Genomic DNA, 19908 nt, shown 5'->3' with positions numbered 1-19908 from the left:
TGGGCAGTGCGAGCCCGCCGGCCCCTCATTAGCATAGCGCCTCCTGATTGGTCGAAACGGGACGAGCCTCGCTTAGCACCGCCCCTCCGTCCTTATTGGCTTATTGGGACCCCGCCCCCTCCGAGGACACGCCCCCGAGCGACCCCCCCTGCCCTGCAGTGACCTCGGTAGCCCCTTGCCTTATAGCAACCCCAAGGACGCCCTTTGCCCCCTGGCAACCCCAGTGACCCCCCCTTGCCCTATGGCAACTGCACACCCAGCCCTTGCCCTATAGCATCCCCAAGCACCCCCTGCCCCACAGTGACCCCGAGCCCGCCCTTGCCCTATAGCGACTCCAGCCCCACGGCAAACCTGACCCCCCCCTTGCCCTATAGCTCGTGCCCCAGGGCACACGGGGCGCCCCACGCCGGATGCCAAGAGGAGACGGGGGCCGTTACATCCTTTATTGGGAGCGGAGCCCGGAGGCCGCCGTCTCCCCACGGGCGCCGGGGGAACCCGGCCCCACGGCCCGGAGCAGCAGGGCCACGGCACACCACACGGGCCCCACACACGACAGCAGGCAATAAATAAAGGGGGAGGAGGGGGAAAGTCCCTCCCGCCACCCTGGCACGGATCCGCCTCTGCCGCTCCTCGAAACAGGAGCGGGGAAGGGGAGCGGAAACCCGGCCACGAGGGAGGCGGGCGGGGAGGCACCGTAGCAGCCCCAGGGAGGCTTCCCCGAGCCGTGGGGGAGAGGAAATGCAGCGGAGACACCAAACTGCGATAAAGTGACAAATTATTTTGCTAAAAGCCGCCTGCCCCGGCGCGGGAAGGAGCCAGGCAGCCCCGCTTCCTGCAGGAAAGAGGATCCAGGCACGGCGGTGAGGAAGGCGAGCGGCTCGCGGAGCCTGGACGGCACCGCCAGGCCCGGGAAGGGGCTGCAAAGCCGCCGCGCGCGGCTCCCGCGCCGGCACCTCCACCCCGCAGGCGGGCGAGCGGCGCCGAAGCGAAGGGAGAGGAGGCAGTTCCAGTCGCACAGCCTGGATTTGGTTTAAGGCCATAAATTCTCCCCCCAGCTCGCCGCTGCGGTCTCATTCACAGTGTCGGGCTTGGCGCCGAGCAGGGAAGGGGCGGCAGGGGGAAGGGGCCGGCCGRCCGCCCTGGGAGGCGCACGGAGAGGCGGCGCAGCGCGGCGCGGGGCAGCAGAGGCACAGCAGGGACGGAGGCGGCCGCCCGGCACCACGGCAGGCTCGCGTGGGACGGGCACGTCCCTCCTCCCCTCTCCCGGGGCGGCCACGGGAACAGGACGGGAGGCACCGAGGGGAGCCGGCGCCGCGCTTCCAGCAGCACCAGGAGGCGAAACCACAGCRGTCGCTCGCCAGGAGAAGTCCCCAGGGCAGGCCGGCGTCCGTCAGTCCTCCTTTCCGCGCAGTCCGATGGACCTCCGCTGCCCCGGGGGCTGCGGGCACATCCTCCTCCTCCTGGCAGCCCTCCGTGACGCAGTGAAGCCCGCCTGGCTCCGAGGACAGAGCGGCTCTTTCCGCAGGAGCCGGGTCCCCGTAACACCTCCTTTAACGTCCACTCTACAGCCGCAGTCCGGCGTTTCAGAGTCCCACGGGGGAGGCGTTTCTGCCCCAGCTGCTGCCTCTCCTTGCAGCCTTCACCATCCACAGCAGCAACCGGAATATTCTTTTCCTGCACCGAAATCCGCCCAGCGACCGGAGAGCTAAAAAACCCAGGCCAAAGCAACAGGTCTGGAGCTCAGGAGCAGCAGCTGAAGTCTTGTCCTCTGCAGCTCCTTCCGTGAAATTTATGGACGAGGAGAGGCCRACGGGGGACGCAGCTCTCCAGGCCCCAGCGCAGGCCGGGAGAGCAGGCAGCGGCAGGCGATCGGGTCCCGGCRCTCCCCAGTTCATCCGTGCAGGTCATCCCCATCCCAGGGCTCGTGCATGCAGAGTCCCTCTGCTCCGGCACCCAGGCCCRGCTGCGCTCCTTCCTCCAGCGAGTTTCGCAGCATCCCACTCAGCAGACGCTGAAGACGGAGGGGGCCTGAGCCCTGTACTTCTCGTGGAAGGCCTTGAGGATGGGGACGAGGTTGTGGAAGGCTGGGCGGAAGGACGCTTCAGCTTCCCAGCAGTTTTTCATCAGGCGGTAGATCTAGAGAAAGAGAAAGATCAGAAGCAGGCCAGGCTCTGGCCAAAATAACAGAAGACATCACCACCCTCTTGGCTTAACGGCCTCCTCCGCCAGCTGCAAAAATCACAGGCTCAGTRCAAGACAGGGCTATTATCCAGATAAACAAGACAATTACAGCAATTTAGTTTGAACCACAGCTCCACTTAAATCCATATTAAAGCCTTCTTTGCCTTTCACCGGGTCAGGATGCAGCCACGTGATCTTTAGAGACAAGAGGCAGCTCCATCCCTCACCCCAGGGAGGTCAAGTGGCCTTCTGGCTGAACATCCCAGGCAAACCCCACTGCGCAGGGGAGTCTCACGGACAGACTGAGGTGTTGCCAAAAGTCTCCCCAGCCGTGATGGGGAAAGGGGGATCCTCACCTCCTGGCCCCGAGGAAGCACAGAGGAGGCTCTACGCTGCATTCGGCCCCCCCTGCCTCACCTCTCCTCCCTCCTCCCCGCCGCTACGCAGGGCCTTTCATTTTTCTGCCTCCCAGAACACATTTGTCACTTCGGTGCCTCACTGGAACGACCTCTTCCCTGAGCCGCCGACGCTCCAGCTGGCCGGGGCGCAGGGATGCTTCAAGGCCCGTTGGGTTGGGAGATGACCACACAGCAGGTGGCCAAGGGCAGCAGGCGGAGCCGAGCAGGGACTACCCACCTCGCAAGGACAGTCCTTCGGGCTGGGCAGCCTCTTCCCTCTGTCCAGCAGCTCGATCAGCCTCAGGACCGTCATCTGCCCCTGAGTCGCCCCAATCATCTCAATGAATTTCTGCAAGAGAAGGGAGGGTCAGGCTCCGCCACCGGCTTCACAGGCCCCAACGCTCGCGGCGGTGGGGGGCCACTAGCCCCCAGCGGGACTCGGGGCTCACCACRGGAGGGCTCTGGCTGGAGTCACAGCGCGTGAGGAGCTCGTAGAGCGTCACCCCGAAGGACCAGACGTCGGACGCGTAGTAGAACTTGCACTCCTTTAGGCACTCCATGGCGTACCTGCGCAGRGACGGCCGGCACGGTCAAGACAGGGCAGTCACGAGAGAGCACCAGCACGCCAGAGCCTGGAGCGTTCACTTGGTCCCCAGCACACGTCCCAGCGCCACATCGAGATCCGTCCCCTCCTCCGCTCACCCCAGACCTCATCACTCCACCCCACGTGGCTGCTGCCTCATGCTGGCAGCAGGGACRCGCTGGCTGTGCTCACCAGAAGACAGGGCTGTCTCCATCCTCGCAGACACGGTAGTACTCRTGGCCTTCAGGGATGGCCTTGGCCAGGCCAAAGTCTCCGATCTTCACCACGTTCTCATTCTCCAGCAACACGTTCCGGGCAGCAAGGTCCCTGTGGATGTAGTGGAGGGAGTGCAGATAGGCCATGCCCTGCAAGGGAGGAAGACAAGGGTTAGACCCGTTCTGGGGAGAGCAAAGCAGAGATTCACATGGAGAACGCAGGAGTCCCAGCCCTCACTGCTCCTTCCCTCCAATGCTGCCCTGTTGTTCTTTCCTTTTCACAAGGCTTTCCTGACCCATCTTGACTCTCTGCCCTGCTCCACCACACTGTGCAAGGACTGCAGAAAAGGTTACGCCTTTACCTCACAGATCTGCTGGGCAAAGAGCAGGATATGGGCCAGGCTGACATTGTGTTTGGGCAAGTAGTCTCGCAGGCTGCCCAGYGGCACGTACTCCATGATCAGCTGCACAATCTTCTCCCCTGGCAGGAGAGCAGGAGGCAAACGATATGTGAGTGGTGGGGCTCTCACAGAGAGATGCAGGGGCATCCCAAACCCCAGCCTTCTCCCGCCAGAAGCAAACTCTGCGTTTTGGGCATCTCTCCAGCAGTATCCAGCGTCAGGGCAATGGGGATCGCCCCCAGCARCAGACAAAGCAAGTTTAGGCTCTGCTGTTTGTGTTCAACCCGACAGCACAAAGCACCACCAGCCCTGCAAGAGCTCTCCCTGCAGGGAGAGGGGTGTTGATGGCACACTCCGAAACATGCCCCTCTGGGACAGCAAATTCACAGGTCCTTGAGTGGGGCGCAGCCGGCTGAGAAGAGCCGCACGGGATGGCGCGTGCTCAGCGCCACGGCCGCTGCACTGTGAATCCAGCAAAGCAGCCACATGCCCCTGGCAGCAGAGGGACGGCCTTACCCTGCTCGCTGCAGCAGCCCTTGTACTTGACGATGTTCTCGTGGTAGAGCGTCTTGAGGATCTCGATCTCCCTCTTCCAGCTGGTCAGAAGCTGCTGGCTGCAGCCAGACTTGAGAGACTTCACAGCCACCATTTCCCCAGTTCCGTCRTTAGTGGGGTCGTAACAATACAGGCTCACCTTGCCAAAATGACCCTGGGAGAAAGCAGACACAGCCTTTGGGACCCTACCAAAGGCAGGGCTGCTCTCCAGCCCACTCTCCCCATGCCAGAAGCAACCTCTCCATGCTTGCTAGGGGCAAACAGACTTCTCAGACAGGGGGAAAGTCCTCAGAGAAAACAGCTTGAAAATAAGGACTTTGTTAGCCCCTAGTCGAKATGCAGATTTTGGGGGAATCAGTGTAGAAAGAGCCCATTTCATCCAGGAGCAACAGGAGCAGATCAATCACGCAGCAGTGCAAGGCACCGCAGGCTGAAAATCCTGCACTGTCATGCTATGAGAACATCCTCCCCACAAGCTCTGAGCTCCTCTGCCCTTCTCATCCTATCCAAAAGGACTAAATTGCCCYTGGTGTCTTTATCAGCTCGCTCCTTTGGGGTTTATCATGCCTCAAGTCAAACTGGCTCTCACAGGGCAGCAGGGGCCACTTACCTCCCCCAGCTCTCGGATCTTTTTCAGGTAGCGTTTCTGAAAGACTGTGGGGTCTGACACTGGGAAGTCAGGGTTCACGGAGGTGATGTCTACAAGGTCTGCAAATCAAGGAGATCAAGAGAACAGCTGAAGTGGCCCCGCAGCACAGACACTCTGCACATGTGYGCTCCCACCCTGCAGCTGAGGAGCAGCAGTGATTGGGTCTCCTTGACCTAGCTCTGCTCTGACCAAAAGAACATCAGYGCAAGGCACCCCCGAGAACAAAAAACAGAGAGGATGAAAGGGATGATGTAAACAAGCATGTGGGCAGAGAGCTAGCTCCATCTGAACCATCAGACTCCAGGAAGGAAAAATCAAGTAACAGCAGAGACAGGAGGGTTGCCACCTGCATTACTGCTTCTCATCTCAGGGTAGCCTGTCTTCTTAGGCAGGGAAAAAGACTACAGAGAAACTCCTCTGGGAAGGAGAAGGCTCCCAACACCCAAACCAGCTGCCTGGGGCAAAGCTGGGCTGGCTGCAAAGGGCAGGACAGGGCCTTACTGTGYGGCTGGAGCTGGGTGAGGTCCCGGAGAATGGTCCGGAAGGAGGGCCGCTCGCCAGGAGCGTAGTTCAGGCACTGACAGATGAGGGTGGCCAGCTCCTTGCAGGAGGGCTCGGGCAGGCGATGCCTCTTCTCATAGAAGCGCTCTTTCTGAGAGAGGAAAGAAAGGCAGGTCTCAAACACCCTCCAGCTGCTGAACAAGGCCCTGAGACCAAATGAAAGCAACTCATCCATGGGCTACAGCCCTGCGCCTACTCCAGATCTGCTCCTGTCATTAAATGGACAGTGGTCAGCTTGTCCCAGAATTGAGGGTCCAGGCAACAGCTCACAGAGGAAGGAGAGAAGACACTGGTTACCTCCGAAGGAGTGCGCTCCTTGAGCGGGACATCCGCGTCGAAGCAGATCTCCAGCAGCGTGGTGCCAAAGCTCCACTTGTCAGCCGCAGTGCTGAGGTTTCCCACGTCCTGGACGCACTCTGGAGCGATCCATGGGATCCGGTCCACGCGCTCTTTGGGAGAGAGAAGGCGCAGTGAGGTGCTGCAGACAGGATAACACTGGAACAGGGCACGACCCCATAAATATGGGGAAAAGCCCCCTGTAGGACTGCAGCCCATGGGAAGAGGCAGTGGGAAGCTGCAGCACAGCCATCTCTGACGGCAGCTTTCAGGAGAAGAGCAACAGGCCAAGACCAGCCACCGTTACGGAGTYTGCATGCTTACTTTTGGAGGCACATCCCAAACCTCCTCCACACCAAAGTATGCCAGATATTGCGAAACTAAAGCTTGAAAGGAAGGCAGAGGATCCATGCCAAAAGAGCTCAGGCATAACCCACGCTATTCATTAGCTACCCAGGCTGCAGGAGGTGAAAAAGCACCTGGACTTCTAGCTCAGAAGTTACAGGAGCTGGACACAAGCCCAGGCCCAGCCCTGCTCAATTCAAGGAAATCCCTGTGAGCACTATGAGACGAGAGCATACCTTCTCGAGAGAGCACGGTAAAACTGACTCCAGGATCGCTGAGTTTCACAAAGGGMAGTGACCCGTCTTCTAAGCCCTTTCTGGCCAACAGGATGTTCTTCGCACACACGTTGCCATGCACCAGGTTTTTGTCCTCCTGTGAAAAACAAGGAGACGTGAAGAGCACTGTTCCTCAGAGAGACCCCACAGATCCCACAGACACCTTGAACCATGTCCGGTCTATGGGTTGCACAAGAAAATAAAAATTCAGGACTCTTGACTCTAGTTACCCAAGTTTTGGATCTACGGGTCACTTCCATGTCTCACTGTCCCCTTGCACAAAGGGAACCCAGGAGGTAAAAAGGAGCATGAGGATTACCCAGTGTTGGGATGGCATGTCTTCACAAGCAGCTACCAAGTACCAAGTGCTGCTGGCCAGAAGCCCAGTGCACAGCGAGGGCAGTGTTCTGACTCGTGGCTCTTCCCAGCCTGCACAGCCCCATCCGAAGCTGCAGAGCAGCATCAACATTCAGGGTTTGAAGTTCACACACCCTACCCAGAAAGGGTCAACTCAGCTCCAGAAAAGAACGAGCRAGGACTAGGTCTTGTGAGGTGCAGGCAGTTATGCTAAAAATGCTGACCTCTGCTTGGAGAGCAGAAAAAGGTCGTGACAGATCTCGCTGCCATCCAGACCCAGAGCCACAGCTGGGGACATTGTATGGGGCATTACAGTGGATGGGAGCAAAAGAGAAGGTGCTTGGAGGTGGCCTCCAGGTGCACAGGAACCATCTTATTCCCAGAAAATGCCCCACTCCCAGACCCAGMCCATTACCAGGTAGCTCAGGGCACTGGCCAGTTGTTTGGCCACGGTGATTTTCCAGCCCACAGTGACTCGGCCTTTCTCCTTCCGCAGCAACACATCCAGAGGACCATGTTCCACGAACTCTTCCACCATGATATCTGGGAACACAGAGGAGGGGAGGTTCTCAAGCAGCAGCCCAGGAGCCTGGCCCCTTGGCACTGCACAGGAGGACACCAAGAGCATTGCCCAYGGGCTAGGAGTTGGCAGCAGCCGGCACAGCCACGAGCTCAGYGGCAAGGAAAAGGTATCACAGAGGTGGCAGCACAAGGCAAGGGGCCAGGCCAGCTGCTGCAACAGGTGGAGGCAGCTGCAGCAGTCAAGAAGGGGACGAGTGCCCAGTACTCACTCTCRGAGCCTCGCACGCAGACTCCGTGCACGAAAGCCAGGTGGACGTGCGACACTTGGCTCATYAGGCTGGCGGTCTCAAAAAATGCCTGCGGAGAGAGGAGTGGGGATGTCACAACGGCAGCTTGTCTCTGCATGGCCAAGGACCTCCTGCGAGCTGCCCAAAGCACAGAGAGCAGCTCGGGGCCATTTTAGCCTCCATTCCACCTCCTTTCCCCCTGCCTGGCCCAGGGCCTATGCTCACCAAGGCAATGTCTCTGTGGCTGGGGTCCAGGACTTTGAGGACCACGTGCATCTCCCGGCTGTTGTTGTTCTGCTCAGTGGAGAAGTACTCAGCCTCATCATCAGCCCCAGCGGTCCCGCAGACGTTCAGCACCCCGTCGTAGATGTTAGTGCGGGTGCCCTGCCCCAGGTGGGCTCGCTGCAGGCACACAAGGAAGAGCACAGATGTCACACAYGGCACTATCTCAGGGAGGGTATTTTCAGCCTTGCACTCTCAGGCCAACTCTCCCTTCTTCCCTCTGTCAACTCTGTGGCACCTTTGCACACTGGTGAAGTCAGCAGGGAAGAAACTGTCTCCTGCCATGCCCTGACAGTGCTACCTCCTCCCCTTGGAGAAGGAAGGAATCAATCCTTGAACTAAACAAAAGTGCCAAACCAAAGCCAGTAACTGCTCTAGGCATCTTCCCTCCTTGCACCAGCGGTGGCAGGGGCTTGGTAGCATCCCCTGATCACGATAGCAAGTTTCTCCAGCCAACATATTTACACACAGTACCCCTTAAGCCCTGCTGCCAGGGAAGGCAGAGCACACAACCTGGGTGATCTCGTTCTTGCGGATCTGGTGGAAGCTGAGCTGGGTCAGGCTGAGAATCTGCTTTGTGCTATCCTTCACCTTCCGTGTGATTAGCAGGTCTGAAATCTCTGCAAGGGAGAACAGATCTATGCTAGAACCCAGAAACTGCCAGACGCCCTTGTTCCCCCAGTTTGACAGAGGGAAAAAGAGCCCTTCTTCTACCTCCTGGTTTGGGTGGACAACACCTCTTCACAGTGAAGCTCTCATCGCCAGACTTGAGTGTGCAGCCCTTGAGTACATCCAAGAGCTCCCGCAAGGTGGAGAACTCCCGGTCCCACCCCTCCAGCACAAAGGAGCTGCCTTTCTTCTGGATGCGGAACTGCCGGTACTTGAGGGCACCCTGCACCCCAGAGCCCTAGGAAAGACAGAGCAACGTCAGAACAGGCATCGCTGCTGCGGCAACGGAAACCACAACACCGATCTGGCTAGCGCTGGAGGCAGTGCTCTGGCCCAGAGGACAACTCGAGCAGAAGGGCAGTCCTTTGCAGCTACCTTCTGATCACCCAGAGGGCCGGCAGCTCAGACCGGCCGCAGGCCAGCTCACTCCTAAGGAGACTAACACCTGCTGGAGCTCGCTGCCCCCAGGCGTGCTGCTCTGCCCTGCCTCTTTACTGGCACGCAGCCACACTCGGCAGCTGGAGCCTTTCCGCCTGCCCTGGAGGTGATCTGCTGCTGCTTGTGTAAGGCAAGCAAGACTGAGGAGATGTAACAGCAAACAGAGCACAACACAGAGGGGTGTTGCCCTGCCACCCCACTCCTCCTGCATGGGAGGACACTGCTGGCATACGTGGGCTACCGAGGTCAGATACAACGTAACCCATAAACAGCAAAATTTTCAGCTTACAGTCTTCCCCCTAGGGGAACTCCTTCCAGGTGAGGCCTGGGCCAGGTGTCAGAGACGGAGCCCGAAGGACCGCTGACGGGCTTGTGCCCAGTGTGTCACGGCACACCCAGACTCCCATCTCACCTGCTGGTGGCTCCTTTTCACCACAGACAGGATCATCCTGTTGAAGTCAACAACGCTCCAGCGGATGATGTACAGACCCTCCTCGTGCTCCTCTCGCCGCAGCTTGGCAAAGACAAACTCCTCCCTGGAAGCAGGAGGAGGGGAACAGCTCCAGACAAGCCCCAAAGCCATAGCACATCCCCCTTGACACCGGTGCACCCTCTACCTCCCACCCAGGAGCAGCCACTTACTGCATGGGCCCATGGATGCCATTCAGGATRCTCATCACGAGCCGTGGTGGTGCCACTTCGTGACACAAGTAGTGGCTGGAGTCAGCTGTGAGCCGGAAGTAGCCATCCACGAGCGACACCAAGGACAGTGCGCTTTCACACGACGGGAGAACCAGCTCCTGAAGGGAGGGAGGGAATCAGTCCCCACATGAGAAATCACCAAGCTAGGGTGTAAGCACCCCCAAAATCCACTGATTGCTCTGCCCTTTGCCAGCCTGAGGGGGAGAACGCTCAAGCCCACTGAGCAACAAGTGATCGGAGGACGTGCCTTGCRGGGCTCAGCTCGGGTGCTGCAACAGCAGGGCCTCCTTGGCCAGCAAGGAAAGCAAGCACATCACAGCAGAACTCAACTTGTTGGCATTAACCTTAGGAAAGACCACTTTTGCTCCCGTCACTCCTTCCCGTCGCGAAAGCGCAGTACATTACGCTGGTCAGTGGGCAGCTCAGTCAGAAAAGGGCTCACTCACCAAGCACTTGTTGTCCTGCCGGTTGATGCTGACTCTGCAGTCCTTGATCACGATGTGAGTGATCTCCCGAAAGTCGCAGAACTGTACCCACTTTGGCTCGCTCCGTTCCGCAGGCTGATTCAGCACCTTGGACTCCACTTCTTTGTTTCTGGCCTTCCTCCCAAAATAGCCACGATGGGAGAAGTTCTCAACGCTCTGCAGAGCCAGAGACGCACAGCATCAGTCCCAACCCTTCCTACAGCTGGGAAACAGCATGAATAGACACTAGCCCATGGCAGCTGCTGGCTAACCTGGGATGAGCTGAGGAAAAAAAACCCTCAAGATTCCCTGAGCCTTGTCCAGCAATCCATCTACCTGTACACCCACTCAAGGTGGTAAAGCTCAGGAACACAAGTTAATGAAAAGAAGTCAGTGTGGGACTTTGAGACCTTCCAAAGATTTAGATGTAAATTGCTCTTCCCACACCAACCTACCTCAACAGGCACAGGCCGCCACTGGATACCATTTGTGCCAGTGACAAGGACTTCATGGGTAGCAGGCCGGTCCTTGGGGAGCAGCACGTGCCCATGCTCCGGCTGTGAATGTCCTCCATTGATGTACAACTGCACCTTCTCCCCCTCAGAGGAGGTCTCCAAGGAGAGTACGGAGAAAAGCTCACTCCCAAAGCAGGGTGCCAGGTGCTCCAAGGTAGCCAGGTACTTGTACATGATGTCCTGCTCCGTCAGCTTTCCAGTGCTGACCGTGTGCCGCTGGAAGCGCTGCACAAACTTCTTGAACACATTCTTCATGCGGAACTTGGTCAGGTAGTTGTTCTGCTGGATCTGGCGGTAGAAGGAACGTGGAATGCAGTCCTTGAAACTGTAGAAGGGAGGAGCAACTGGTTAGGAAAAGTCTCAGACACCCGTAGCGGAGTTGCACAGCCAGGGTCTTCAGCAGAATGGCCACAGCCAATCTCTGCATCACCTAAAACGGCCCAAAACACCTCCTCATTGCTCATGCTCCAGCTTCACAAAGAGGACAGAGAGGAACAAGGGCAAAAGACCTGGGCAGACAGCGAGTCAGACCGCAGAGGTGCAGGCAGGTTTACAAGGCAAGTCAAGCTGCGCCAAATTAGAAGTGCCCCAGCCACCATCTCACGCACACAGCTCCGATGCCAAACTCCCCCCCGAGATGAAAGCGGAACGGGCTGTACGCTCCCAGATGCACGTTCCACCCATGGCTTTGCACACTAGCCATGTTAGCAGTCCCAAATGCTGACTGCGCCTTCTATCATCTACTCGTCCTCCGTGGTCAGGCCATTCCCTCCACCACACAACTGGCTGAAAAGAGGAAGCATTAGGACACAAACCCATTCAGGCTGCCATCTCCTCACTCCTTGGAGTAGCCGCACTGTCTCTTGCTGCTCTCTTGCAGCAGCCTGCTAGCAGAGCAGAAGAAACCCTTCAGACAACCACAGAGTAGAAAGCCCCCTGCCCAAGACTTCAAAGCCAGGCAGTCACCTGTATTTTCTGGCCACTTCCTCGAGAGAGATGCCTTTTTTGATGGCAATGTGAGAGAGATGAAGCACAGCCATGCCTAAGCTTTCGTTCTTGAACCKTTGGATCTCCTGTTCAGTCTGGAGGTCTTTCAAAGATGCAACATCATTGATGAATTCAAATTTCCCCTATCAAAGAGAGGGAGTTAAACAAAAGGGAAAAAATCCTGTACAGACTTCAGGTGCTTTTCCCTGCTCCCCCAGGGTGCAATGGAAACCCCCCATTTCAGCTCCCAGCCTCCTAGGGAGGCCTCAAGCAGGACAAAAGCTTTGAGGCTCCTGGTAACCTTACAGCTGTGTTTGTCCTTTAAACAAAGCACTCACAGTAGGGCAAACAGATCCTGAAGAAAGGGCTGATCACAGTCTGGCCCTCGAGCTGGATCACCCTGAGGCTCCCTCCCAAGCCGAGACAGTTGCTGTCTGAGATCCCAGATTTTCCCATCTCCAGGGGTGACCAGCCTCCAACCAACCCAGCAGCCCACGCCCGGTTGCTACCTGCTCAAACAGATACTCGAAGGACGACTTGTCTAGCAAGGCTCCCCCTTGCAACTTCTCGTCAGGGGAGTCGCTCTGCCGGGGCACGTTGCGATAAACCGCCGGCTCCTTGTCGTTCATCCCGTGCCAGTTCCGAAAGTAGTACCTGCAGAGGAGGGAAGCAGAGAAGGCCACCCTTTCTCATGCTGCCAGATGCAGGAGGGCTGTTGCCTGCCCCAGCTCTTGCTCACAGGCACACAAYCATCTCTCTTTTAAGCCATTCTCCAGTTTTTCCATGGCCCGACTCAGAGTTTACAAATGGCTGTAGTTAGTTGTGCTGCCAAGTGCACCCAAGGGCMCAGTAGGTGCTGATCAGCAGAACCAGAATGCTAATTTACTCTTGCTACAATTGACCCAGACCTACAAGCACCCCTACAGCAGCAGTGCTCCCTATGAAGCTGTTCAGAGGCCACCTGCAAGCAGTTTAGCAGCTCAAACTCGGTTTGTTCCACGCTGCGCTTTCTTTCTGCTGAACCCCAGCAGCTTGTACCACTGCAGGGCACCGCTTGGAGAAACATTTGTAAGGACACTTTAGGTGAGGGCTGTCCCTCAGAATGCCATACACCCACATCCAATAAGTGTCAGCGTGAAAAGAGTTCTCTGGCCAGAGCATGTTTCCACTCCCGTTGTTTGCATGCTCCCCTCAACCCTGAAAGCCACATCTCCGTCTGCGGTAACGCGCACGAGGCTATTTCAGTGCTTGTACACAGAACACTTCCTGCGGCTGCCTGCAGGCCGCTACTCCAGCTGAGTTTGGGCACACAAACGATGCAGCAACAGCAAGCTGTGCATGGGAAGGAGGCAAATGCAGCTTTAGAGAGACAAACACAAGCTATTCTTTTTCCCTCCAGGCTGACAGCACGTTACAAAATCAGAGAGTAACAGGAGGGAAAAAATCCYTCTCTAACTCTTAAAGAAAAAGAATGCCTGACTTCATGAGGAATGAGCAGGCTGCATCAAAACAATGAATCCTCAAAATCAGTGTAGAAAGGACTTTCTGGCCCAGAAAGTCAGAGCCCAGAGCACTATGCCTTATCTRCAGCCAGAGCGCTGCAGACCATGAGTCTCCACTCCTTCAGGGCAGAAAGAGCAGCCGACAGAGATCGGGGTGCTAGCCAGCAGGGTTCACAGGCAAGGCTTTTCCACGCTCTCTCTGAATATGGGCAGGYTCGTGGTACAGAAGGCTGTCACAGCAGCCAGCTGCCACTCCAGCSTTCCTCAGACAGCGCTCAGGCGCCACAGCAATGCACATGACCGGCTCCAGAAGAGGTGCTTTGGGCATGGCAGACTCRCAGCAGGCCAGCACAGAACCCCAGAGACCGTTCTCTGATGCATCAGTTGTGTTCCTAGAGAGCACGATGGATGTCCCTCGTGCAATGAGTAGCTGCAGAGAGGCCTCTGCTCAGCATTCTGCTTTCTAGCAGGAGCCCTTCAGTCCCCCAGGAGGAAGACGGTATTGCAAGTTGTATAAAACAAGACAGGCACAGGCTAATGTATCCCCAGGCCACGTTTTCTGCTTTTCCCTAGCTGCCKTTTACTTTTACCTGTGCTATGACTCATACACCATGAAAAAAATGAGCCTGAAAGAGTTCTGCTAATATGAGGGCCAGTGGCAACATTTTAGGAGAAAATACTGCTCCATCCAGCAGCAAGACTGGTGTCCTCCTCATTCCTGTGGAACCTGAGCATCTTGCAAAGATGCAAGAAGCCTGCTGGTTAGAGTCATACACCAGCCTTCCCCTACCCCGAAACCCAGACTGCAGCACTGCACCCTCACCCCACACAGGGCTTGGCCTGTTCTCCCCTCAGGTGTTTGCTGGTGCTCCTGAAACACTTTGGAGGCAACGCCCTGTGCAGGGACTGAGCTGAGAGTGGGGAGCACTGACTGGAATAAAAGTGAGGTCAAAAGACAGAGGAGTATTGGAAACAGGGAAAGGAAACTTTGCATAGCTCACCTCTCGCTCAGCACGACAGGCATGAACTCCAAACGTTTCCAGTTCCTCATTTAATCCTTCAGATATTCTGATTTAGATGAGCCCTGCTGAGTTCCTCACTTCCCAAAGGTCAGTTCCCTGATCCCATGCCAACCTTAGCATGCACTTCTAGGCAAATCTTTCACCTGTCTATGCTACAGGTAACCCAGGAACAGAAAAACAAGCCATGTATTTCCAGTGCAGCCCTATTAAACTACTGGGTGCACTGTTCTGCAACAAAAGGAGTTTGGCTGCTTAATATGACTTATCTCTRCTAAGGAGGTCAGCAAAAAGCAGCAGAGGAATGAGCAGAGGCAACTACCCTCACCTCATGCGGAAGAGCAGGTTCAGGTTGGTGTCTYTGCTGATTTTGAATATGTGGTTGGGTGGGAACCAGATTCTGCTCTGGGTGTCATACAGCGCAAAGAGGCTGTAGCACAGCGGTGTGATGCCTGTAAAGAAAAGAGGATTCCTGTGAGGTGCCAAGGAAGTAGGTTTTCACATGCAGTCCAGCTCACAAAAATTCATAGCTGATGAGGAAAAAAAAAAAAAAAAGTCTCTCTTTTCACCACTTTCCTCCTAGTCACCAGATTTTGCTGGCAGCACAACCCTGTCCATGCTCCCAACAGCAGGGATAGTAACCCACACCCTGCGTTCAGAGAGTGAGACTTCCTTCTCCTCATTAGCTTCCGAACACTGCTTTGCTGCTCACAAATGTCAGAGGCAGGATAGTCTTTAAAAGTGCTGTTTAAAGAGAGACATGTATCTGCTCTCCTTCCGGCGGCTCGGGTAAAGCCAGCTGGCCAGAGAAGTCTCAGCACTTTTTATTCCAAATAAACCAACGCAATGAGTTGCTTATACTGCAGCAGGGGGAGGGGAAGGAGAGTCAAGTAAAACCCATGGGAAATAAAAACTGAGGCTAGTTTGCCAATTAAACTTTAAAAAAGAGCTAAAGCCTTTTCCAGCGCATCTGAGATTAAAAAGGACATCAGGTGCCCCTAATTCAAGCCAACACGACTGTAAAGTATCCCTCTCAGACCCAGAGTTAGGGCAGAACAAAAGCACAGGTGCCCTACCTCCCTCCTCCCCCAGGATTTTTGCAGCTTGCCAGAAGTCTATGGAGAGGGAGGCAGAGCGCTCATTAAATGAGGATGCTGATGAGTCAGAGGTGAAGTAATTGCTCTTCAGCTAGTCATGCTCCAATAACTCACAGACCCATTGGCCTGAGCCTCAGGGGAAGAGACATCCTACCCCACTTCTCAGGAACTCCAGAGCAAACAGGGAGGCTGATGTCTAGATTTTGATGGAAGGACTGTTAACGGCCAGTTGCCAAGAAGTTGCTTTCTAAAAGCAGAATAAAATCTCAGATTCATTGGAAAAATAGTGGTCTAGATGGTTTCAGAGATTGAAAGGACAGCAGAAATTTCTCAGTTCTGGGGCAAAACCCGAGGTTTTCTCCTGAGTAGGGGCTGGCTCTAGGAGAGGCCGCTCGGGTACGGATGTTCATCTCTGTAGTCTCACAGCAGAGGACCTGACTGATTTGGGAACCCACTTCCATCCCTGCRGAGCAGGCCTGCTTTCCGGGCCCAGGCGGGCAGCACTACTGAAACCCGCGTAGCGCTGCCCGCTCGGCGGACAGCGCTCCAGGCCCGGCAGACTCACCAATCTTCCGCGCGATATCGATGCAGATTTCTTCCGCGCTCAGCGCACCCTGCGCGTAGGTCTGGCACCGCTCCTGCTCCTCCTCGCGGCTCCAGTGCAGGCACACCTTCAGGCCGCTGCCCGACGAGAAGCAGCAGCCCTCCATGTCCGACTTGCTGTGCTTCACGGCGCAGTGGCACAGAGACATGTTGATGGCCCTCGAAGATCCCCCAGCTGGAAAGCAAGAGAAGCAGAGAGAAAAATAACTAATMCTACAAGGGCAAGCAGCATCCCACTGCAACCTCTCCCCAGCTGCAGGACAGGGCACCCTCCACCTCGCTACTAGGCAGGTTCCCCACTGCAACTGCAGGGCTCTGCTCGGCAGAGGCACATAGGACTACGAACCTCGCTGTCAGATGAAGCATAACTTGGTCCCGGTCTTCAAATGYTCTGCAGGGCAGTGCACACCGCGCGACCCAGGTCGGGCAGAGGCGGGAGGCGTTGTGTCACCTGCACAGGGAAGCGATTTGTCTGAGAGGCGGCGCGATCAGAGGCAGGGGAAGATGAATCCCCTTCGCGTGGAGCTCCGGCTGCCAAACTCCTCTGCGCCAACGCCGGCCCCGCAGCGGCGGACGGGTCCGGGAGCCTGGCTCCAGCTCCTCCTTGCTCCCCCACACCGCAAACACCACTCCTACCCCATTAGCTCAACCCACAGCCCCTTGCTCTGCCCTCGGTGCTGCTCCCTCAGGGACCCAGCTGCAGTGCAAGTTGTAGAACCGAGGGCAAAATTTGGAGCTTATTCCTCATCAAACACGCAGCCAAGTGTCTTTTTCTTTGCTGACTAAAGACACAGAGACCTCAATACACAGCTCTCTGCTTCCTCTGACAGCGATAAGCACCCTAGTCAGCAGGGAATTCCCAAAGAGGGTAGCCAGACCTCTGTTACACTCTCCCTCTCTGCTCAGCGCTCACAGCAAGCTCACAAGCTCCTACCTACTGCACAGCCAGCCAGAGGGTTTATCTTTTAAACAGACACAGAGCAGAAGAGAGTTCTGCAGAGACAGAAGTCCTGCAGACTCCGCATCCCCCGAGAGTGTGGCCAGCTYGCACAGCAGCTCTGCAGCATCCTATCGACACCGACCGCTGCAGGTTCACAGGCTTATCTCCTGGTGAGCGGGCAGCGGAGGTGGGATCAGCCTGCGAAGCTTCACACATCTCCCGTGACACAGGGGAAACAAAGYGCAACCATGGAACAGGCTGCAGTTTTGAGGGCTTCGCGCTCCAACGCTTCTACTGCTGCCCGCTGCCGTGCCAAGAGTCCGAACTGCTTTTTAAGCCCACCCGCCTGYGGAACCGCAGCTGAGCCGGGACGCCCAGGAGCTGCGCTCACACACACATCTTTGTGGGGCACTCTGTAACCRGCGCTGCTGGAGGCAGAAGCAAATAACTCTGCAGAGCAAACCCCAACACTGGCAATGGAAGAAAGCTTTGTGCCTTCCAAAGCATTAAGCCTATCCATCCCCATTTTGCAGACTATCTCCCTGTTTCTCCATTATCAGCTGCAAAAGGATTCCTCCCACCCTATACATGCTGGAGAAATCATGCAGACCAAATAAGCAGGCCTAGCTCATCTCATCTGGGTGTCCACATTCCCAGCAGGAAGCTCTCGAGCTTTCCCGATTGCCTCAGTCCGGGTAGACAGTGAAAGTAAATACCTGACTCTGCCCTGGGCAGCATGCAGTCTGGGCGGTGTTTACTCTGGCTTGGGCAAGGAAGAAGAGAAGTACCAAGAGGAGCAATTTTCTAGGAATTCCTCACATATACGCAACTGTAGCCAGGGGAACCTGCTGAAGGAAGGGGGTCCTGCCCGTGCCTTGCCCAGCTGCTGAGGGAAAGTGCCTCTCCAGATCCTCTCAAAGCAAAGCATGTGACAGAATTACTTCAACTTCCGGCCACAGGCACAGAAAGATCCCGAAGCCAATCCTTGGCAAACTTCCCCCATCCCTCCTCATGAGGCGAACAGAATCCGAAACAGGCGGCGGTTCCTCCTCTCCAGCGCCCCGCTTCCTCATTTCTAGAAACCGAGCAGCCGAAGGGCTGGCTTCCCCACCTCGGCCCGGCCTCGGGATCGCAGCTGGACAAGCAGGCAGCGCTTCTCGGTCGCAGCGCGCTCCCGYGCCACGAGCGCCCTGCGCTCTGGAGCAAGCCAGCAGGAGCCACGGGCACTCAGCTCCTCCAGACCAAAGTTCCAAAGTCACAGCAAGCCTTAAAAGTTTGGGTTTTGGGGGGTTTTTTGTTTTGCATCCGAGCTTGCCGTYGGCAGCAGCAAAGGGAGCAGTCTGCTGAAATCGGTTCTAGCGAGCAGGCTCTTGGAGGGTTTTCTCCAGCATTTGAGTTGCCACGTCGGCAGCTGACACAGATAAAGGGCTCAGAAGATTTTGGGGCCCAGGGCGCGAGTGCTGTGTGCTACACRCGAAGGCAGACAACACTTCCAAAGCGGTTTGAACCTCCCCAAGCAAAAGGCTGACCCCCCCCCATGCCCTCCTGCTACGGAGAAGCCTGGAGGGACCCTGGCGCAGCAGGAGATCCAACCTTGCCTGTGCAAGATCAGCTGCCTTTCGCAATGGGGCGAGCGCTGATGCTGCAGGGCACGAGCCGTCCTGCTTTCACCCCAGGCTTGGCTGCACGAAGGCTCCAGCCTCCACAGCTGCGGTTTCTCTCACCCATGCAAACCCTGGGAATTTCAGGCTCCAAGCACAGGCCCGGGAGTAGAGGCAAGCCTGTTACCAGCCRTATTTTGCAACCTCAGCACAGCTGTGCTATTGAAAGATGTGGTTTGCAGAGATTTAGCCCATCTGCACTGGAGATCTGCAGCCGTTCAGCTCCACCAAGGCCCTCAGCTCAGGGTCAACGGCACAAGGCAAGCATGAACTCAAAGTTCACATGGCAGATGAGGAAGGGAAGGGCAAGGGCTGGATACAAACTACGCAGCCACTCGCTCTGCTCCGACCAGGAGTTTCCTTGTACTTCAGAGCATCTTTTCTAAATCCGTATCCCACTGGCATCTGGAAACCACACAGAATCAATTTTCAAACAGACTATATTAAACCAGTGCAAGCCAGRGTGACTTATTTCCGTTTATGAGGAGCCTGTTTTAACATAAGTAACTTCTAACAACTGAAAGCAAGCTGGGTTTGATCCCAAGCAGTGTCTCTCTTGCTGTTTCCATCACCTGAAATGGATTTTAAGCAGCTTCAGGTTCAATTAGAGGCATTTCTCTACACACAGACACACTCCAAGCCCTCAAGCCTCTGGTTGCRTCTCTGTTCTAGGAACATTTGCCACAGGWCTGTCTGCCGCAGCACCATGGAGGAAATACAAAAARGGCCTCAGCAGATGCCAAAGGGTTTTTACTCTGCTCTCAAAACACAACACCCATCCACCCTGCAGCAAATGGACTCATTTTGAACCTTCATCCCAAGCGAGAGCCAAATCAGCTCCCCGGGGGCTGTTGCCCTCTCATTTCTGCCTGGCACAGGTTTCACTTTGCAGTCAGCTGTTGACTCATAGTTTCACAGATCATAAGGCCAGTGGGGACCATTTAATCTGCGGTCACCTAGCGTGACCTCAACCTACCATGGAAGCTGTCAGCCCCAAGAACAACAGTCCCCAAGCCACAGCCCGTGGCAACACCTTTTCGAAGRGACCTTCCACCCTAAGCCGTGGCCACAGGAAATCAAGAGAGTTCAGCCGAGGCCGGCAGCAAGAACAAAACGCAGCACCGGCCCTAGTTTGCTCCCTGCTCAGTGTTTCTAACCAAAGGCTGGAAGCCGCAACGTTTGTTTTCCACGCGTTCCTGGCGCCACGACGCAGAAAGCGGCCAGGACCCCAGCYCCGACCCCTCCGAGGGGGCTGACGGACCCCCGCGAGGCCACGGCGGTCTTCGGCCGCGCAGCTGCCCGCAGCTCGGAGCGGCTGCTCGGCAGCGCAGACGCCGAGCCAAAGTCCAGCGCTCCCGCGCGTC

The 19908-nt window shown here is 56.4% G+C and overlaps 1 protein-coding gene across 2 annotated transcripts in view; it reads right to left on the bottom strand.

Moving 5' to 3' along the window:
- Positions 1–435: 435 nt before the first annotated feature.
- Positions 436–19908, bottom strand: part of TYK2 (tyrosine kinase 2) — a 21011-nt gene continuing 1538 nt past the window's right edge. Inside the window, exons 1-24 of one of the 2 annotated variants that reach the window (XM_085315152.1) lie at positions 16290–16391; positions 15906–16118; positions 14572–14695; positions 12232–12376; positions 11702–11865; positions 10676–11060; positions 10203–10397; positions 9697–9854; positions 9467–9590; positions 8662–8854; positions 8461–8567; positions 7891–8067; positions 7648–7735; positions 7272–7399; positions 6461–6596; positions 5841–5992; positions 5484–5634; positions 4944–5041; positions 4295–4487; positions 3740–3858; positions 3355–3527; positions 3029–3146; positions 2818–2928; positions 436–2136 (exon numbers count right to left, since the gene is read on the bottom strand). In XM_085315152.1, the coding sequence (XP_085171278.1) occupies positions 2002–2136; positions 2818–2928; positions 3029–3146; positions 3355–3527; positions 3740–3858; positions 4295–4487; positions 4944–5041; positions 5484–5634; positions 5841–5992; positions 6461–6596; positions 7272–7399; positions 7648–7735; positions 7891–8067; positions 8461–8567; positions 8662–8854; positions 9467–9590; positions 9697–9854; positions 10203–10397; positions 10676–11060; positions 11702–11865; positions 12232–12376; positions 14572–14695; positions 15906–16092 (3561 nt within the window). In that variant the 5' untranslated portion in view covers positions 16093–16118; positions 16290–16391 and the 3' untranslated portion in view covers positions 436–2001. Of the gene's footprint in view, positions 2137–2817; positions 2929–3028; positions 3147–3354; positions 3528–3739; positions 3859–4294; positions 4488–4943; positions 5042–5483; positions 5635–5840; positions 5993–6460; positions 6597–7271; positions 7400–7647; positions 7736–7890; positions 8068–8460; positions 8568–8661; positions 8855–9466; positions 9591–9696; positions 9855–10202; positions 10398–10675; positions 11061–11701; positions 11866–12231; positions 12377–14571; positions 14696–15905; positions 16119–16289; positions 16392–19908 lie in introns of those variants that run through there. The other variant, XM_085315153.1, reaches the window with a different exon arrangement.

This window comes from Rhea americana, unplaced genomic scaffold, assembly GCF_003343005.1.
Source record: "Rhea americana isolate MKP2758 unplaced genomic scaffold, rheAme1 scaffold_420, whole genome shotgun sequence".
NCBI classification, from domain to species: domain Eukaryota; kingdom Metazoa; phylum Chordata; class Aves; order Rheiformes; family Rheidae; genus Rhea; species Rhea americana.
This window is presented reverse-complemented; position numbering and strand designations above follow the sequence as displayed.